The sequence below is a fragment of the Mytilus californianus genome, unplaced genomic scaffold (genome assembly GCF_021869535.1).
Source record: "Mytilus californianus isolate M0D057914Y unplaced genomic scaffold, xbMytCali1.0.p SCAF_12, whole genome shotgun sequence".
Taxonomy (NCBI): domain Eukaryota; kingdom Metazoa; phylum Mollusca; class Bivalvia; order Mytilida; family Mytilidae; genus Mytilus; species Mytilus californianus.
In genome coordinates this window covers 22,080,677-22,100,981 of record NW_026262604.1, presented here as the reverse complement: position 1 = coordinate 22,100,981, position 20,305 = coordinate 22,080,677, and the positions used below count along the sequence as shown (strand labels likewise).

At 31.9% G+C, this 20,305-nt stretch overlaps 1 protein-coding gene across 4 annotated transcripts in view; it reads right to left on the bottom strand.

Annotated features, from left to right (window-relative positions):
• The window catches only part of LOC127721549 (UPF0394 inner membrane protein YeeE-like), a 48,544-nt gene that overhangs the window by 19,779 nt on the left and 8,460 nt on the right, over positions 1-20,305 (bottom strand). For all 4 annotated transcript variants that reach the window (XR_007991302.1, XR_007991300.1, XR_007991301.1 and 1 more), the window contains exons 2-9: positions 8,963-9,046; positions 8,253-8,410; positions 6,674-6,722; positions 4,809-4,911; positions 4,130-4,253; positions 2,117-2,177; positions 1,448-1,617; positions 916-1,067 (exon numbers count right to left, since the gene is read on the bottom strand). Coding sequence is in view for 1 of the 4 variants with exons in the window: in XM_052228315.1 (XP_052084275.1) it covers positions 916-1,067; positions 1,448-1,617; positions 2,117-2,177; positions 4,130-4,253; positions 4,809-4,911; positions 6,674-6,722; positions 8,253-8,410; positions 8,963-9,046 (901 nt within the window). In the remaining 3 variants the exon portion in view is untranslated. The remainder of the gene's footprint in view (positions 1-915; positions 1,068-1,447; positions 1,618-2,116; positions 2,178-4,129; positions 4,254-4,808; positions 4,912-6,673; positions 6,723-8,252; positions 8,411-8,962; positions 9,047-20,305) is intronic.

Here is a 20,305-nt window from a genome sequence, read left to right as displayed (position 1 = left end):
ATAATTCGCTTTTAGCAGCTAGTTAGGTTCGATTTGGTCAAAATAAGCTAAGAAACATCGCTAATGAATTCACTTGCAAGTTAATAATTCGACCTCATTGAATCCATATTCATGTGACCTTCAGAGATGAGTTACGCATGTACTTGGCGTGTTCAGTTATTAAAAAAAAATGTCAAAATTGAAAGTGAAACAATAATAAACCATTTGGTTGACTGATTCGATCCACAAAACATCATTCGTATACAGGTAAAAACGATTATTAACATATATTTTAACCTATAATATGAAATCATACAGACCTAGAAAAATCCAATTGCATATGCATGCTATCTATTTTATATTTATGTTTATGTTAATATCAGGTTAAATGACTGTCGGCAGTCTTCGGAGGTCATCGCGATGGTTAATTAGATGGCGTATAAACTAAAATAAACACGAAATGCTGATACATATTATCGAGTCCGTGCATCGTAAATTTTTATTTTAGACTTTTTATAATTTGGATATACGTTTAAGTATGTTATAAATCAAATATGAGAATTGGAGTCAAATCGGGAAACATAAATTTGACAGCTAATGTCCCTTTAATGATTTAAGCAGTTGCAACAGAATGATTTGATTATTTGCTGATTACTTAACGTCGAGTGGCAAATATTACATGCATGTTCAGGACGAAAACAAACTGACAATACATACAATAGGTAGGTTCCGTAAGGTATTGGTCGACTGGAATGGAAGTGAAAAATTTGGACTGACATTTGGAAATGAGAGCATGTTGGATTTCAACATGCCACATATATGGGCCCCTTACAGGGTTTTTTTTATTGTGCAGATAACTTGTCAATCCTTTTACTCGAGGCATCAAATTTAACGTCTACGTTCTGACTAGTTGTTAAAAAGGGAAGTCATATATACCTTGTACATCCTGAAGCAAATCGTGCTCCAAATATGAGAAAAAATCCACCGAAAAATGCTACATGTGCTGGTGCACCATAAGCGATTGTTAATGATGATGACGCCGACGCTGATATTAACCCTCCAATTACTGCTCCACACACTAAAAATACCTACAAATAAAAGTAAATCATATAAGATAGATTAAAAAGTTTTAAAAGTTGATTTTTATTTTTGTTAAAGCAAAAACAGTACGTTTCAAGGATTCGACTATGACTTCATATTTCTATGGAGCTTTCAATTGAAGAAGCTTTAATTTTCAACTTTTTCAGTTTTCATATCAGCATTTTGTTAATTATAAAATGTTGTCTTTTTGGTGTTTGCCTGTATATCTCCGCAGCTCCCAGGAAACCAGGTACTGTAGGATGCATAAATACGAAGACTTTTCGGTGTGAACATTCATATCACTTATACTCTGGTGGATAGCTGTCTCTTACGCAATCATACCACATGTTCTTTTTCTATTGTTACAACTCAAACAGACAAGACATACCTGCCACCAATTACCAACGCCTAATCTTTTACTGGCAAGATAAGGAAAGATTTTCTGTAATTTGTCTGTTACAACCCATTGTGACATCACTGTGACGAAGGCACTGCTTCCACCTAATGTGTCTTGTACAAATAAAACTAACGGTAACTGTATAACTCCTAGGATTATACCTATAATATAGTAAAATACATTGTTCCAATAAAACTGGGTTTTTGATAAAAACAAATGTATATACCAGACAAAGAGTGCGAATGTATTTTAAGAAGTATGTTAACTTGTTCATTTGGATGTGTAATTTTTTATGCATTTGTTTAAATCAACGTACAAAATATCCCAATTGGCCATTGCACATCTGTCCATTTAATTCAAAAGACATGATATAATTCATAGCAGTATTTATATGGAACAGGATCTGCTTACCATTCCGGAGCACCTGAGATCACCCCTAGTTTTGGTGGGGTCTAGTTTATCAGTCTTTAGCTTTCTATGTTGTGTTTTGTAAACTGTGGTTTGCATTTTGACATGCCGTTGTCAACGACTTATCCGTATGTTATCCTCTTTTGTGAGGGCAGACAAATTATATACCTCATTTACAGTTCCAGAGGTTGACAGGATAAAATAATTTGTATAGATTATGAATATAAAAATTTAAAAAAAACAAATACTTACCAGAAGCATATGGCGGCCATGACACTGCTGTAAAAACATTAGCCGTGGCTGGATTACTTCTCTAAAATCAAATAAAAAGTATGTTAATATGTTAAAAAAGAGTATGTCGTGGTCAAACTGAAAATTTATTGAAAAGATTGTATAAATATAGGCAACAGTATTTTACCAATATCCAAATCTCATAAATCGATTAAAACGACATATCAAGGTAACAAACAACATATATTTAGACTTATATATATATATATATAAACAAGTCTAAATTGAAAACAACGTTCAAACCTATGATTGCGTTGGATAAAAACCGCAATTTTTATACGTGTGCATGCAAAACAAATTTCTTTGTAGAGGGGTCTAAATACAGCACAAACAACATTTTCCAAAAGACCAAAAAAGTGAAAAAGTATATTTTAACAAAACGCATTTGACTAGCAGGTCGAACAACGGATGTTCTTAAACCCTGCTGACTGCCATGGCGATTGCCAAATAAACGGATCACAGATGTAACACAATGGATCTTAATTATATTAATTTAATACCAAACAGAAAACAATAAACTTGCGGAAAAGATGGTATACCGCAAACATGAGGTGCAAAAATTTGTACACCATATCCGGATTTCGACAATTAATGTCTCTTCAGTGATGTTAGGAATCGAAACGGTATTTGGAAGGCCACATAATTTACCTCAATTTGGGATTGACTCTTGAATTTTGAAGAGTCGAAATAGGATGAACGGATCATATAAACCCGAAGGCAAATATAATGCAAGCCCAAACGAAAAAATATAAACAAGTCTATATATATATACAAGTCTAAATTGAAAACAAGTCTAAATAGACTGCCAATAGATGAGTAGTTTATAGCCTGTGTTCTTTTTTTTCAGATATTAACATCTGAAATAGTATTCCTTCTAAAATTCTAAGTTCAGTACAATTTTATTACAAAATAATACTTTGTCAGTTACTGTAAACATTCGACACCGATTCTCTAGAACATTACACAAGATTTATAGTTTCACTGGAAAACCAGAACACTAAACGTTTTCAGAGGGTCAAGAACCAAAATACCTAACCGCAACAGCCAAAGGTGTTCAGGGTCAACTCTGTCTGATGGCATTATGTCCTATATAAAATGAAATTTCAAAAGTATAGGCTATATCTTTCTCTATATATGAAATTGTTACTGAGCTAGGACGCTGAAGCAAGTCAGTGTAACCCACTGTTTCGGAGATTGAAAATATTTATTCATTCGAAATAGAATGGCAATTAACACCTTTATTTTTTAATTGGGTTTCTTAAATACTTAAACGTGTTTTGAGCCTAATACAACGTCTTAGTACTTAGTTTAGTAAGATGTCTCAATGTCAGATTCCCAACAAGGAAAATGTGTTTTTGATAGAAATGTGATATACTGTATAGCATTCGAAATTTACATTAAATGTCTTTTAAAAAAAGAGGATATGTAAACAGTTTATCAAATTTCGTCAAGCATAAAATTAACATCGACGATCAAAGGAGAATAAAAAATTAATGAGATACTTGACCTAAAACGAAATCAAATATCCATATCTGCTTTAGACATTGAGCATATTAGGCATTTTTATGCCATATTTCCGGTATTCATTAATATCAGATGTGTTTTGTACTAAATATATTCATGCATCTATATACTTACAAATATTTCTATTGTTAGAATGATAATAAATAAGGTAGAATTTAATGAATTATTTCCCCTTTATGTTAATTTCATACATTTTTTTTAATGTGTTCGAAGACCTCTTAAGACGAATCGTTCCTGTAATAAAAAAAATCTATTAAAATGCTCAAGCCATAATATCCGAAATAAAGATGTTGAAGGGTCCATAGAACCGACAGTCCTTATTTTTGTTATCAATTCCGAAAGTATTTTTTTGTTTGTCGTTTACGGTCCCGAAAATCCATGTTTTTGGTTTTTTTAATCAATTTCAAAGTCTGTGTTTTTGTTCGGCTACCAATAAGCCAAAATACTTACATGAATTAAGTCTGTATCTTTGGTCCAGGGCCAGAACCATTCCATTATAAAACCTACTATTCCTATTAAAATACTCATTGGTAATGCCAGTGCAAAAAATGGTATCTTAAATGTCGCTGGAACACTAAAAAAATAAATACAGACGGAAGTCATATAATATGTAACAACTGAAAACACTCACATGAGATACTAGATATTTATAGACACAAAATTGAATCCTATAAATCCAAAATTGAGTTAAATCTAAATTATACTTTTAATATGTGAATTACTTATCATTTAGACCAGTGTAAAGACAAAAATATAATATAATTATAAGCATCCGAGTTAAACCCGGTCGATTTTTGATGGGGTTTGTGTTTCTCATTCTTGAGAATTATGTATAGTGTTTTATAGACTTCTCCGTCTTTTCTTAGTTTTCATTTTTTTGTTGCCATGGCGTTTTCAAATTTTCTTCGACTTATGAGTTTTGAATGTCCTTTTGTTATTTACTGCCACTTGTTTCTTAAAGAATCATGTTCATAATTTCATATATAAATAAAACTAAAATCCTGTTTCAAAATATTCTCGACTTATGAGTAAGATATATATATTTGAAAAAAAAAATGCATCTAACCAAAAGTACAAAGTCCAATTACTATGAGTAAATCATTTGAATTAAAAAGTTGTATTTAAATACCTGTGTTTTTCCGTTGGGTTCTTGGGTCTCGTTAATCTTTCTACAAAAGGGGCGATCATTCCGTAGGTCAAGGCTCCAAGTAAGCAACCTATTAGTGTAAATACTGTAAAAAGAAAAAAAAATAATACAAAGTTTATGAAAAAAAGGCAACGCATATATTGAATTATTTCATACTTGTTTGTCAACTTGAAGCCACGGTAAACAGACCAAATATAAACACGAAGGAGCAACACAAATCACAAAATCGAGTGGAGCGTGATATAACGACATTATACTCATCATTTCGTGTTAGCTAAGCTTATGTTCCGTTTTTTCATGTCAATATTGGTGGTTATGTACAGTACTATTTTGAGTGACACTATGAAATGAATGTTTAAGGATGTTCGCTACTCTGTTTCAAAATAACAAGCTTTTTAAAAGACTGTTATAAATTGATAGTATATAAATAAAGAAACTAAAAAAGCAGAAAAAAATGAAGGGTCCGTGTGCTTGTTTCCGAGATATAAGCCATTGAAAATTTGGCGGGAAATACTTCTCTCTAGATTTTTCATACATTTAACATTGACACCTTTTTTCTTTCAAAAACGATGAAAAAATAAGAAGGATTTTATAAGATTTTCAAAGATGGCATTTTAAACTATATGTAATCAAATTACGGAAAGAAAAGTAGGGGTTAGTGGGCAAATTTTTTAATGGCTCTACATGGATAAAACCAGAGGATTCCGAATATCTGGCAAAAATTCAAAAACAAGAGGAGCGAACATCCTTAATATCAATGAAAGAGTTGTACTTGGTCTATCAATAAGACTATTGCAGGTAATTCTGATTGGTCACGAAATAAACGACAGAATGCGATCCTTTTCCGGAAGAAGTCAGGATTCTCGGCAGTGGTTGTATTGTGTCTTATTGGTTTTTGTTATTTGGAGCTATTGTAGTGAACGGCATTCATATTATGTCTATAGCAGATCTTTAATAGATTCTGCTGAATTATTCACACATTTTTAGACTAGGATTTGACTTTTAGATGTTTTCCATTAATTGGGTCCTTGGGATGCTGTTTGCGTATATATACAGAGCATCTCCTTATATTCATATGGGGCTTCGGTGGCCGAGTGGTCTAAGTAATTACTACTGTAATCACTAGCCAGTCAACACTGAGGTTGTGAGTTCGAACCCCGCTCGTGCGGGTGCACTCGACTCCAATCTTAAGTGACTAGGATTGTCAGTTTTCCTATCGAAGGTCGGTGGTTTTCTCCGGGCACTCCGGCTTCCTCCACCAATAAAAACTGACCGCCACGAAATAGCCAAAAGCGGTGCTTAAAAGTGGCGTTAAAACACCAAAAATCAAAAATCAAAAAAACAAATATATTCATATGTTGTACCAGTATTTAGCTTTTAAATCACTGCCCGATGGTGTTTGCATTTGTTCGAAATTCCATATCTAAACATGTCTCTTGTTTTCTTTTTTCTTATTCCATCACATTTTACATAATGGTATAATAACCCTATCATAGAAAAAACTAACTATTTTAGTTACGTAACCTGTCTTGTTTTCTTCGTTGCTTTTCTTTGAATCCAAGAGGACATTATATATATTATTTAAACATTTCTGCTTGAAGTTAAATTAAAAAATTCTAAAAGCATACCATCTTATTGTAAATCTACTTTATTTTTGAACCGGAAAAAATATTTTCGTTGATTTGATTTTTAATGGAATTATTATATTCTTAAGTTCTTTTTAAAAGGTGTGATTTATTAGGTTTTGAAGTCTTTGTTTTTGGACTGAAGCATGGCACATTTTGAGGCAAAGCTTCAGTGAGAATATTGTAATTGTCCTTAAAACATTTTATTGATAATATACTTACTTGCATTCGGTACCCATGTACCTATCTGTATTAAAACCATGGCAGGGCACTGCAAGAAAAAAAAACTCATAGTGAATATCTGATTGTACAGTTTAAGTTGCGTAGGCAATTCATGAAACACAGCTTTACCAGTGACAGGTCTCTTTCATCTCGTGTCTTAAACTTTGAATACACTAAGCAAGATATATCATTATTTATTTCTTAAATCATTATACTGAGTGTCAATAAAAACGCACCACTTAGTCTATTTTCCAATTAATCTAAAATCAAACCGACAGATAATCTTTGGAAGTTGACCAATTAAGGAATGACTGTAATATTTTTTCTGTCTATGAAGAAATAACATAAAAAATGTGGTGTACACTGAATAACCCGCGTAGCGGGTTATTTTAAAGTGTGCACCACATTTTTTATGTTATTTCGAATAGACAGAAAAAATATTACAGTCATTTCTTATAATTTAATTCTTAATTCCATTTTAAACCGGAGTAAATCATGAAAAAACGTTGATGACGTCAAGGTCACATGACAAAATTATGTCTATGAGCTGATAAACAAAACAACGTCAGCCAATCGGAAGACGCGTTACATCCAAAATTAAATTATTCGTTTTTAGATTTTGAAGACTTTCTATGATAAGCATACAGATCATGTCTAGCATTTTTCAGAGCATATTGATTTTCAGATTTTTTTACCCCCTTAAAGTTTTCAATGCTCTTCAGCTTCGTAATAGAGTTGGCCTTCCAACTTTTGATTCTACCTCCATTGATGAGCAAATCGCAAATGTTACGCGCGTCTGGCGTGCTTAATTATTTACATCAAGGTTTCGAATGCAATTGGATATATCTTATACAATTATTTACTGTCTTTTTACAATATCAATAATAGTATATTTTCCAATTCCGTAGGTTACCCGAAATAAGAGATCCATTTTCACGAGATTTTTTTCCGATAGGAGGAACAAAAATTCCACTATCAATAAAGAGCAGCCGGAAGAGCAAATTTATCTGTGCGTAATGTATGTAATTATTATTTTTGTCTGATCTTTCAATTACAGTTCGGATTTTGATAAGCTAAAAACTTTTGATATAAATACCAGTAGTTATTTTTCAGAAAAAACGGGTAAAACGCTATTTTAATACATTTTGTACTTTCAACTTATCATGCTTTATCAGTCAAGTAGAAGTGTTGACTTGAATTATCATTGATATATGGTCATAATTATAAATTAACTAATTACAAATTTTTCGAAATACTTAGGATTATCTACCCCAGGAATAGATTTTGTAAACTCTTTCGGAATTTTGGGTCCTCTCTTCTTTTCAACTTCGTACTTTATTTGGCCTTTTAACTTTTTGATTCGAGCGTCACTGATGAGTCTTTTGTAGACGAAAAACGCGTCTGGCGTACAAAATTTAATCCTGGTATCTATGATGAGTTTATTTACATGGACTGCAGCCCATGTATATAATTTCGATATTGAAGCCCATTTTGTGCGGTCTAGAATCAGACAAATTGTCCAATTAGCAAAAAGAAACAACTTGTGTTAAAACCAAAATGAAATTGATATTAAACTTACAGCTCCGCACAATGCCATGCCGATTCCTAAAATGAAAGCTCCAAGTGCTGATGTAAAGAGAGTCTTTTGTGAAAAACAACTAGTATATTCCTCTAAAGCATGTACAAACTTCTCCTTGACTGGGGGAATTATAGACAATATCACAAAACACAACTGTCCTGAAATAAAACAAATAGTTCCAATTTATATGTTAACAAAAAAAAACAGAACTGAAAAAGTGGCTTAAAAACAAGTTAAGAAAACGAATATTCGTACCATGCACTTTTAAGGATAAAAATAATAAACCTGGTCTCGTTCAAGAGAGGCCAAGGATACCTAAGGGACATTTCAACTCATTAGTCGAAAATAAAAGTGAGTCGCCTGGTGTTTGTGTACTTGTTTTTTTTTTGTTTTTTTTTAGATTTCCGCCTAAAATTGGGCATATACAAACGATATTTTCTATTTCAGGTTTCAAGTTATTGTTTCCGTTTTGTTAATGATTTTGTCTTGTTATGCTGATACTTTGGTTTGATTGTATCTCAATTAGTTGCTTATTTCTCGATTTTGTTTTAGTTTTTTTTTCCATTATTTGGCTATACTTTTTGTTCTTTTTTGTTTATAAGCTCTTCAATTTTTTAACAAGTTTTTCAAGCATCACTGCAGATGCATTTGTTATCGAAATGAGCATCTGGTGCAGTAAGATGGTACCGTTATCTTATGCTTCAACGTACCTGCTGCCACTGCCGCTAAGAATGTCTTCAGCATAATGAACATCTCAAACACCATCTGTTTTCTTATTGATATTGGTTCGAAGACTGAAAAACAAAACATATCAAATAAGAAAATTGTCTCCTTTTTTTGTACACCAACTGTAATATAATGCATTATGTGTGTGTATAAATGCCTTATATCCTTCACTGTATATCCTCTACAATAAAGGAAGAATATACTTAAGGGACATTAAAATATCATAAGTCGAAGAGAAACGGATTACTCCATGGCAAAAAACAAAAACTAGAAAAAGACAAGCAACAGTCCACAAAACACAATACAGGAAACTAAAGACATGTTCTTAGGAAAGGTAAGCAAATCTTGCTTTGTGTGTTGATTATCAAATGAACCCGGGGATTGATTATCAATTCATGTTTTTGAATCGCGCTATAATGGACTTTACATCTCCAGCGCTTGGCTTTAAATCTCCAGCCCTAGACTTTACTTCTCCAGAGTTTGACTTTAAATCTTCAGCCCTAGACTTTAAGTCTCCAGTGTTTGACTTTAAATCTTCAGCCCTAGACTTGACTTCTCCAGCGCTTGGCTTTAAATCTCCAGCATTAGACTTGACTTCTCCAGCGCTTGGCTTTAAATCTCCAGCCCTAGACTTGACTTCTCCATCGTTTGACTTTAAATCTTCAGCCCTAGACTTTATTTCTCCAGCGTTTGACTTTAAATATTTAACCCTAGACTTTACATCTCCACGCTTGACGTTAAAACCACAACTCTATTTCTATGCGATACCAACAGGACTCCGTACTTATACATACAAACAAAATTATGTTAAAAAATGTCGTCAATTGATACATAAATCTAATACGGGTTTAACTATGAATTTTTCATGGCTGACATTTAGAAATCTGATATCAAATATCAATATCAATACAGCATCATATTCAAATAGATATTTCATAGATACACCGTTTCTTTTTAAATATACACCAGTCAAATGAAATATATAGCGAATGTATTGTTACAAATGAAGGATGGTAAAAATGAATGAATATATGATTCAGTTTCTTATTGTCAATGTCACAGTTTGAGTTTTTCGACATGTTACGTTTACATGAGGGGCTGGATGCCGGGTAGTCGCAAACTATGTATTTTCCCCAATTTTTAATATTTTGTTGGTCCAATATTCTCTATTCTTTATATTTGATATCCTATTGTTTTCTATTCGTTATGTTTTACCCGATTTTGATCACAGCCCCCCCCCCCCCCCAAACCCAACCCACCCACCCCAATTAACCCTCACATGTATGTTTTATGTCAATGTCTCTCTTCGTCCATGAACAACCTTGTCAGTTGTCAGGTTTTAAATGATGAACTAAAGTATAAACGAAAGAGATGTGGGGTAAACGTCATTTAAATAGCAACTCAACAACGACAAAATAAAAATAAAATATAGTTGGGTCTGACTTGGGTCAGGCATGCACATGAACAATACAATATATACAATGTAAACTTAAAAATGAAATTAAACTGGAAGACTACTTGCACAATCTAAACAATTTTAATCGTGGTCAACTTTTAACAAAATTCAGTGTAAGTGACCATAACTTGGAAATTGAAATAGGTCGATATAAAAAAATTCAAAGAGAACATAGTGTGTAAAGTTTATAAAATTTTAGATGATGAGGAACACTTTTTCCTTCATTGCCAAATCAGCAGTAATGTTAGAAATCCCCTGATAAATGCAATTAAAACCCATTATCCTAGCTTGACTCAAACTCTAAACTTAAAACTATTTTAGATCCCAATAAAGATATTTTGTCTAGTGTTGAAGGCTATATCAAGCAATCCATGGAATTGCGAAAAAAAGGTCCACATTGGTCAATTATCTATATACGTATGTATATATTATTAATATTAACATGACTTGTTTAGAACTTTTTTCATGTATTGTATGTTTCGTGTGTATATGTCTATTATGTTTGCATTTTAACCCGTCAGGGTTTTACTTTTTGCAATAAAGTACATATATTTCAAAGTGATGATTTTCCCTTAGCGATGACTGTACCTTTGTCGTTGAAACAAATTTAACACTGGCATGGAGAACCATATCCATAGTTTAAGAAATTATCAATGCCAAAATAAATTATTCACACAAACCAGCCTAGACCATTAAATGATAAACGAACAACTACGAAACGAGAGGGTATAATTCTCCCGTTAGCCAGTAAAATTCCTGCTGTATGGTAGTGCGGAATGCATAAATACGCAGTCACGTCCGGTAAAGTCAATGCTTGAATACGCGTGACATATTTGCCACTGAAGAATTTAGCAATTATCTTTAACCTGAAACCTGTCGAAATCTACACAAAACTAATAGTTATACACGTAAGACAGTAAATTATGCGCCTTAAAGAACCATCACTATTACTTCGTAATCATAATGCAGACGTAGAGTTTTAACAAGTTCGGGACACAAGTTTTAAATGAAAAAGTACTTAACTATCATTTAGGATTATCCAGTGTGTGTCAGTCGTGTGTCTGTCCTAAGGTATACTAATATTTGAGGGTCTTGAAGGGCGTCTTTGTATTTGCATATTTTCTTTTTTTTATTAAGCGATTTTTCTCAATTCTTTAATTTTTGTTTTCAAATTAATCTCTCTTCTTTATACCACTATCAGATTTGTATATCTTGTACAAAATAATCGATATTAAAGACAACAACACTCGTAAATTACCGCAACGGAATTGTTTATTAACCCTACCGCACAATCACACTCCAGGTATTGGTTCACCATATACAACTACATCGTACAAAATAGAAAAATCCTTCATCAGCGTCAATGTTTGACAGGACTTTGACACATAATTTTACTTATGAATTATTATTTTTTTTTGTAATTTTCCTTTTGGAAACGGGGGTGGGGTGAGGGAGGGGGGTTTAAACGTTGATCGAAACATAGTTTTGTACAAAAATGAAGCATTTAGTATATAATCGTCATTGCCTTTTATTATTGATTTGAATTTTTTGATTTTTTTTTTAAATGTATGCAAAACGAAAACAAGTGACCATCACATATTTTACATGAAGCGCGTATGCGAAGGGCGAAAACTTGTTAGAATTAAATAAAAATTATAAGGCCAATATTTTTTAAGTCGATAAAAATATAGGCATTCGTTTTTTGTTTTTGTTTTTTTTTTCTAAGTTACACTAATTTTTACTGGTCTCCCTCGCCTATTAATTCTGCCCTGAAAAATACATGTCTCGACACCGTATTCTTGGTTCATTTATGGCAAAGGAAAATATATCATTTTGTCATTGGTGTATGGAAGAGCCAACAAGGTGCCTAATCATAATAATTACCTGGTGCAAACAACGACCAATCAAGATAAGTCATACTCTTATTTCTGAATAGAATGTTCGTAAAATGTATGCGCCTATGTTGCTGAGTGGTTTAATGTGATCTAAATGTAATCTAGCACAATAAGTTCGTCCCCAGTTTTGTGGGGATCTATTGCATTCTTAAGTTTTCTGTGTATAGTTATTTGTGCACCGTTTCTTTACCATTGTGATTTGTCTTATTTCTTTGACGTATGGTTTTTGATTATCCCTTATTATTTATCTCCCTTTTCCCTTTCATAACAAACAATTTAGAGTAAACAGTTTTATATCGTTCATGAAAATTAAAGTTGCAGAAATTTCCTGATTGCTATTAATTAATTTTTTTGAGGAAAACCCTAAAAAAAACGCCGCAGAAACAATTTTCAAAATTAAATCTACCTGTTAATGGTTATATTTTCATTTAAAATATTTTTTTTATTTCATATTTTTCTGGAGTAGGTTAACATTTAAAAAAATAATAGCTTTATACTTTATCAACGTATTAGTGTGTAACAAATCTTAGAATGGTTATTGATTTCTTGTATTTAACGCCACTTTCAGCATTATTGGCTATTTCATGGAGGCCAGTTTTTCATTGATGGAGGAAGCCTGAGCGCTCGGAGAGAACCATCGACCTTCGGCAGGGAAACTGACAATCCCAGTCAATTAAAATGTCGAACCCACAACCTCCGTGTTGACATGCTAGTGGTACAGTAGATATATTACTAGACTGTTATACTACTGGGACACCGAGGCCACGTCACAAATTTTAAAAAGGTCCACAAAGTTTTCTTTCTATCAGATTTACAGTGAAACATTAAAAATATCTGGTTAGTTTGTACTATTTTGCCGAATCACCATAAACATTTTCATTCATGGCATTTTTTCAAAATTTAACTTCATCAAATTTCAACAGCCAGTAATTTAAAAAAAAATGACATTTATTAGTAATAAAATAAAAGATTGTTGGTATTTAAACAATTACATTTTCTGACAGGCACCTTGGAGCAAACAAAATGGGTTAAATGAAAAGTTTAAATTTTGATTTGATTTTTAACAAAGCCGCACCTGTTTAGTAAAATAGATTTTGATCTTATAATTGTATAATTTTATACGATTTTAATGAAACTATTTATCCTTGAATGATTATATCTAGATGAAAGAGGGTCAATTTGTAACATATAAATAAAATGTTTATAGGAAGTATAGGAACATGAATTGGCATATTCAAAAAGGGACTAATAACAATGGGAAATCAAATCAGTTGAAAAAAGTTGCAAAAATATCAGACTAGTAAAATCATAATAATTGAGCTGCGTCGGATAGAAATCGACCTTATGCAAATGAATATCACTTCATCTGTTAAACTATTTCGGGTTAAAAAAAATCTCTATGCAAAGTTTCTGTAACTGTTTCAAAATTTAGTTGATATAAGAACACTACAAAACAGACATAGATTCATCTTTTATTCCGCATTTGAATGTTCCTTAAACAATAAAAGTCTTACATATTAGCATGTATACGTGCACTTGCATAAGGTCGATTTCTATCCGACGGAGCTCAATTGTTTTAATTCATTTCATAACAAGCCCCAAGTGTTGACTAGGGTATAGAAAATACAGTCATGCATCAACGCCTTCCATCCAGCAAGTAAGATGGACTGTGTGGGATGTATAAATTCGCAGCCACGTCAAGATATTCAATCCTTTTCTCCTATAAGGAGAGTGGCATGATGTCTGCATTTCAAACAATAATGTTTTCTGGGTCCGTTTGACTATGTCCATGTATTAAAAATGCGCAGCCACGTCCTGTCAGAACGAAGACATTAAATCCGTTTCCTCCTATAGGGAGAGTGTACTGCTGTCTTGCAAGGTATATGTACAAACACGTTGCCATATCATTTTCCCATATGAAGACGTTCAAGCCCTTTTCTCGTATAGGGAGTAGGAGGAGCGATTTCTGCTTTCTGCGTGGTAAAGAACAATTTTTTATTGGTTCACAGGTGGCCTGTTTCAAGGCAACATTGTTGTTACTAGTAATTTGAAATTCGTCCTGAATTGGCATGAATTATTGCAACTGGAGGTTTGGCAAACACCAATGAATTGATCTTTGTTGCTCGTTGGTCAGGTGGTAACGTCAACGGTCAGCGTTACCCGTGTGGGATGTAGGATTCGATTCATAATTTAAAGGACCTAAATGCAGACTTTAAAACTGTTATTTGCAGTTTCTATGTCAAGGAAAATCATCAAAGACTAATTTACTCAGTGTTAACATAATGTCTCCATGTTTAGTTCCAATGGACAGTTACCCTGCAAGCTACCAGGTTCAGTAAACCGTTCTTGTTTGACCTGTTGGTCGCAAGAAAAACCCGTCAAATTCAAATTATATCTTTGATATTAACGTGTTATTAGCTGATGGACGTTAAATATTTATAATTCACTTTTGTTCTTAACAGTTGTTGTTAAACCCTACCATATCTTTACTCTCCTTTAATTTAATTCAATTACTCACGTTAGACGTGTGCTTCCATAACGTCCAGTGGCAAATATTCAATGTGTATTCACTAGGAGAACATGCACCCTTCTATCTCAGGGTAATATCCCCAAATCCCCATCACCACACCACCTTTCGAAAGCTGTAACTTCTGTCTCTGAGAAATGTTTGAAATTATTGTCCCTTGTAGTTTGAAAAAAAAGTCATTCGATTTATTTATTAATGCATTATTCTATTCATTTTTTTTTTATTTTTTGAACAATTACTCTTTCTTTTTTTTTTTTTTTTAGAATATTTGAATTTGTTTCTGTTGTTGGGTCAGAGAGGATACCTTTTAAACTTCAATAATAGTTTATCAATTATTTCTTCAAATTAACCCGGAGTTATATATGAATAAACGCAAGCTATCTATAGTTCTGGCAAAAACACAAATTCTTCTTAACATATGATTTACGATTAGTTTTTTTTTTTTGGGGGGGGGGGGAGAGATTTGCTGCGATGTTTAAATATTCTATCTATTTTTTTATTAACTAATGTTTTTCTTATTTTGGGTGATCAAATAATAAATTAGTTTATGGAAATGAGATGTATCACTTTTTACACTAATCTTGTTACATGTAGATATGTATGTTAATTTATGTGTATAAGTCTCTATACCATTGTATTTTGGTTTACGTATAAAGATATATAGATATATATATACTCTAATCTTGTTAGCGGATGTTAGAAACAGTTAAACTTAAAAACAGACAGGAATACATCGTTAAATCTAATTAACCCAAAGATATTCATAAATGTTAGATATCTTTAGTTTTGCGAATATGCCAAGTTCATCTGAAACATAGGAATTGGTCATGTTTTCGATAACAATTTATTTTTCATAATTCCTGCGGTATTTACTGAATGTTTCATGTTGTTTAATTCGGCAAAATAACCGGATTACACGTGTTTTAAACTAATTACAATATTTATTTGTAAAGACGTATTACAAACCCTAAGATTATTATAAAGTCATTCTAGCGAACACTTACAAAAAGAGATTAAAATGTAACTAAAATCGTTATATTGATCCGAATCACCTTCAGAGGACTTTCAACTTGAAAAAGGAATTTGACTGCTAGTATTTGTAAATTCATAGGGATTTATAGTATCAACCACCATCTCACGTTCACCGAGAATGCAATTTTATTTTATACTTACGATCCAACATTGAAAATATTGAGATATTCTGATTTGTATGATAAAAAAATATTGAAAATACCTATATATATGCAAGTTTTCGAAACGTTATCAGAACAAAATATGTAACAGCGACAGCAAATGGTCAACAAAAACATCAAAACCGATCTTACGAATCTCCAATTATTGTGTTTTAAGAGGCAGGACCAATTTCCAGTGTATGTTTCATAGAGTCAATCCTAAAAGTAGTCAAAATCTTATTGGAACTGGTATATAAAAAGTTGTATACTTTATTAACAATTTGCATCAACTTTACATATTTATATAAATAAAATAGAAATTATATCCAGCTGAAATTTGCATAGGACATTTCTAACCAAAAATATATTTTGTTTTTGAAAGAGATTATCTATTTATACGTTTACTTCCAACATAATTTTAAGATTTGGTATACTTTTTTGGATAAATAATCAAGATATACCAACATCTTTCAAAAATGATGTTTTAGCTATCTTTATATATGAGCCTCGTCGGATAGAAATCGACCTTATGCAAGTGCACGTATACATGTACGTGTATAAGACTTTGATTGATTTTAGAACGTTCTAATACGTAACAAAAGATGAATTTGTGTCAGTTTTGTAGGGTTCTTATATCAACTCAATTTTTAAACAGTTATAGACTTTGCATAGAAATTTGTTTGACCCGAGATAAGTTAACAGATGTATTGACATTCATTTGCATAAGGTCGATTTCTATCCGACGCAGCTCATTTATAAGGTGTCTTCTCTTTACAAATAATCAACAATATTGGAAGAAGTACACACATTAATCTGTAATGCAGTTTTTAAAATTAAAGATTGAAAGACTTTTGGAAATCAGCTCTCTTGTAAAAAATACACATTGGAAATTTTTCTAATTCTTTCTGCGGTTTGACTTGATAAAGATATTACACCCCTCCCCGCATTAATATATTTATTGATATTATTTCAGTTGATCTGTTTAAAAGTCCTCAATAATTCCAATAATTCGCCTCCTACACTTTTTATCGCACCCTCTTTCAGATTTGTATTTTAGAATTTTCTATTGTGTACGTAACTAGTTTAATTTATGTTACAAATTAAAACGTAGTTGTGAAATTGTATTTTTCATTTTTATTGATTACAAAATACTGTTTTAATATCTAATTTTCTGAGGCTCCAAAACGAAAATTAACAAAAATACTATACAGTTGAAAAATTAAACCCCCACACGTCTGAATGTACAATGCAGGTATCAATAGGTGAATAGCTTTCCGAATTTTATATACCACAGAATTTGATTTTAAGCAAAGATGAAAAATGTTACAGTAGTTTTAAAATTTCGAATGAAATTTATGGAATTTCAATTTTCCAGAAAAAGTAAATTTGAATCTTAATGAATTTGATAAATGCTATATAAAGATGGGAGAATATGGTAATGGAGTTTATAAGTTAGAGACCGACACACATCGTAAACAGTTCGTATACACAACACAGAAAACCGATGATTGAGAAATAAATTCGGTGAACTCGAGTGGTTATATTTCCTCTATCAGCTCTCTTACTGACCTCAAATTACAACTATGTTTAATCAAAAATAATATATGTTTTAATCAAATAAACTGCTTAATGAACAAAACTTCACAATAGCGGTATGCAACACGTTTTTTTAATATTTAAAGAAAATTCAAAGTGAAACATGCAAAATTACATAATACAATATTAGGGACAATGTGTAAATATTACGTAACAATTGTAAAATTTATCAAGTTATAAGAATATAAGAAAAGATATTTCAATAAAGTTATTTTATTAAATAGACCACGGATTTGAAACACACAAAATACTTATCCCTTAACAATTATTTGACAGTTGAAATCGAACGTAAATATACTCATATGACTAATTATTACATATACGATTCTAGTACGCATCTAAAGATATGATTGCAAATTATGTAATTTAGCTCGCAAAGATTATGTTAGGGGGTGCAGTATAAATTTGGTGGTTTCAAATAATTTTTTTAAAGTATTATTCAAATGTTTCGTAACAGTAAGTATGATTTCTTTCGCAAATTAATGTGTCTTACTTTGAACTTTCGCGAATTCAATGTTTAAAGATTGAAAAAAAATTTAAATAACACAAATAATCAATTGATGCATGGTAATGCAAGGAACATGAGGTATGGCTCCGTGGTCTGATAACAGATAGCTTGTAAAAATCCCTTTGAAAGATCGTTTATTCATGTGATTGTAGACAAGCGTCTTCCATCGAACACATTGCAATTTATTCCAGAAAGAGAAATTCTGAAATAGTCGACTCATTATGAGATGAAGAGTACATTTGACCTTTTTTTCACACATAAACAATTGTATTTTAAACGAGTTGTGTTATGTAATAACAGCGACTTAACAATTACTTGAATAATTGATTAAAATGCAGAGAATTGGGAAAACAAAACACTTATTTAAAAAAATGTGCGTGAAAAGTTTCATTGCTGTTATTATATGATTCACTATAAAATGAAAAAAATACTCACATGCTTTTCAACTTAAATATTGTACTCTATTTGAAATGAAAAAAATAAATTATGGATTATCGAACTAGATTGTACATCAACCTCATTAATGCATTGTAGTTAGATCATTTAAATTCCGACTTATTATTTTTATTTTAGAGCGATCTGTCATTTTTTGGCGGATCAGTTTTATTTTAAAGAAATTATTTAGAATTTTAGAATTTATTTTAGAAAAAGAATTCTGTCATTATCAATACGATATAATAAATATCCTTTGTAAACGTGAACACGTTAATTATGTCCCTAAAATTCAAATGGGCCGAACATTACGTTGTCACTTTAATAAAGAGAACGAGCATTTGATCAAACACGGAAATAATGGACTGAAGTACAATTTGAATATTTCTTATCAATTGTCGTAGATATTAACATGTCATTCAAAAGTATAAGAAATTACCGAAAGGGCCATGTACATAAAAAAACGCAAATCTAATAAAGGACAGTCAACAATTAGACAATAGAAGAAATGAAATGGTATACAATGGTCCACAAAACTTGGATCTTATACAATACAGCAATGGATCAATACAGCAATCCCGTTGAAAGGGTGTCATCTTCACAAGAAGGGAAAGTAATTTCTGGTCGTGATTCGTTTTAAATTGTTGTTTACTTAACGTGAAACGGCAAATATTGCACGCATAAAATTATATTCTGAACGATATGCATGAACTATTTGCCACTGGACTGTTTCATAAGTGACATTCAAACGTCTTGACCTAGAATTAAAAGTCTACGGGAAAATAAGATAAAAAGACGTTGGCAATTGTTTGAGAAGTAGAAATGTATTTGTCACATATGACAATGGGTTAGTTCCGATCGTCTTGTCAGCCTTCATATCGACTTCATTCAACATGATAGGATTGTGTTTTATCTGAGTTTTTGCATACATGAGCGGTAGGATTGTGTTTTATCTGAGTTTTTGCGTACATTAGCGGCAGTTTCTATAATCAGCTATAACTACCTTTGCTAGTTTCGTATAGAGAAAAACAAATGGTTTATTTTCACAGGTGCCGTTAGTCGTTGCACTCACCCCATCTTACTTTATGAACCATGTAAGGAGTGTTGTATCTGATTTTCGTGTTCTTGAGCGGCACAAGCTTCATCTATAGACGTACTGAGTATACCATGCTTTCCAAATTATGTACATTTCAGATTTCAGTATTCATGTTAAACAGCTAGGTTTTCTTACATATATTTCGAAGTGGCCCGTGCTGTCTATCATTTGTTTTTATTTATTTTATTTATTACATAGCTTTTATATAGCGCCTATCTAATAAACATAATACTCTAAGCGCTTAACATATAAAATTGAAGGAAAATATATATCACAATGCATACAATAATAGCAAATATATATATATATATGAACATAAGAATGAAACAGAAATTAAATAGAATAATGATGTAAATTAAAAGCATTGAAAGGGGAAATATATATCACAATTTGTTGTTTAGTTTTATATGCATTGTCTATCATTTGATCATTTGTTGTTTCGTTGGTCTTTTGTTGGGCAATGTATGACAAATATATGTTTAAAAACCTCGCCCGTAATTATAAATTATGTAATTCATTGACCGCTCCCGACATGTGTAACTTCAAGGCATATTTTAGCGGCGATCGATGTCTTTCAAAATTACTGCACTTTTCTTGTATCCCTGGTGCTTTCGACTGGAGAACCGTCGTACACAAGCATTGCAC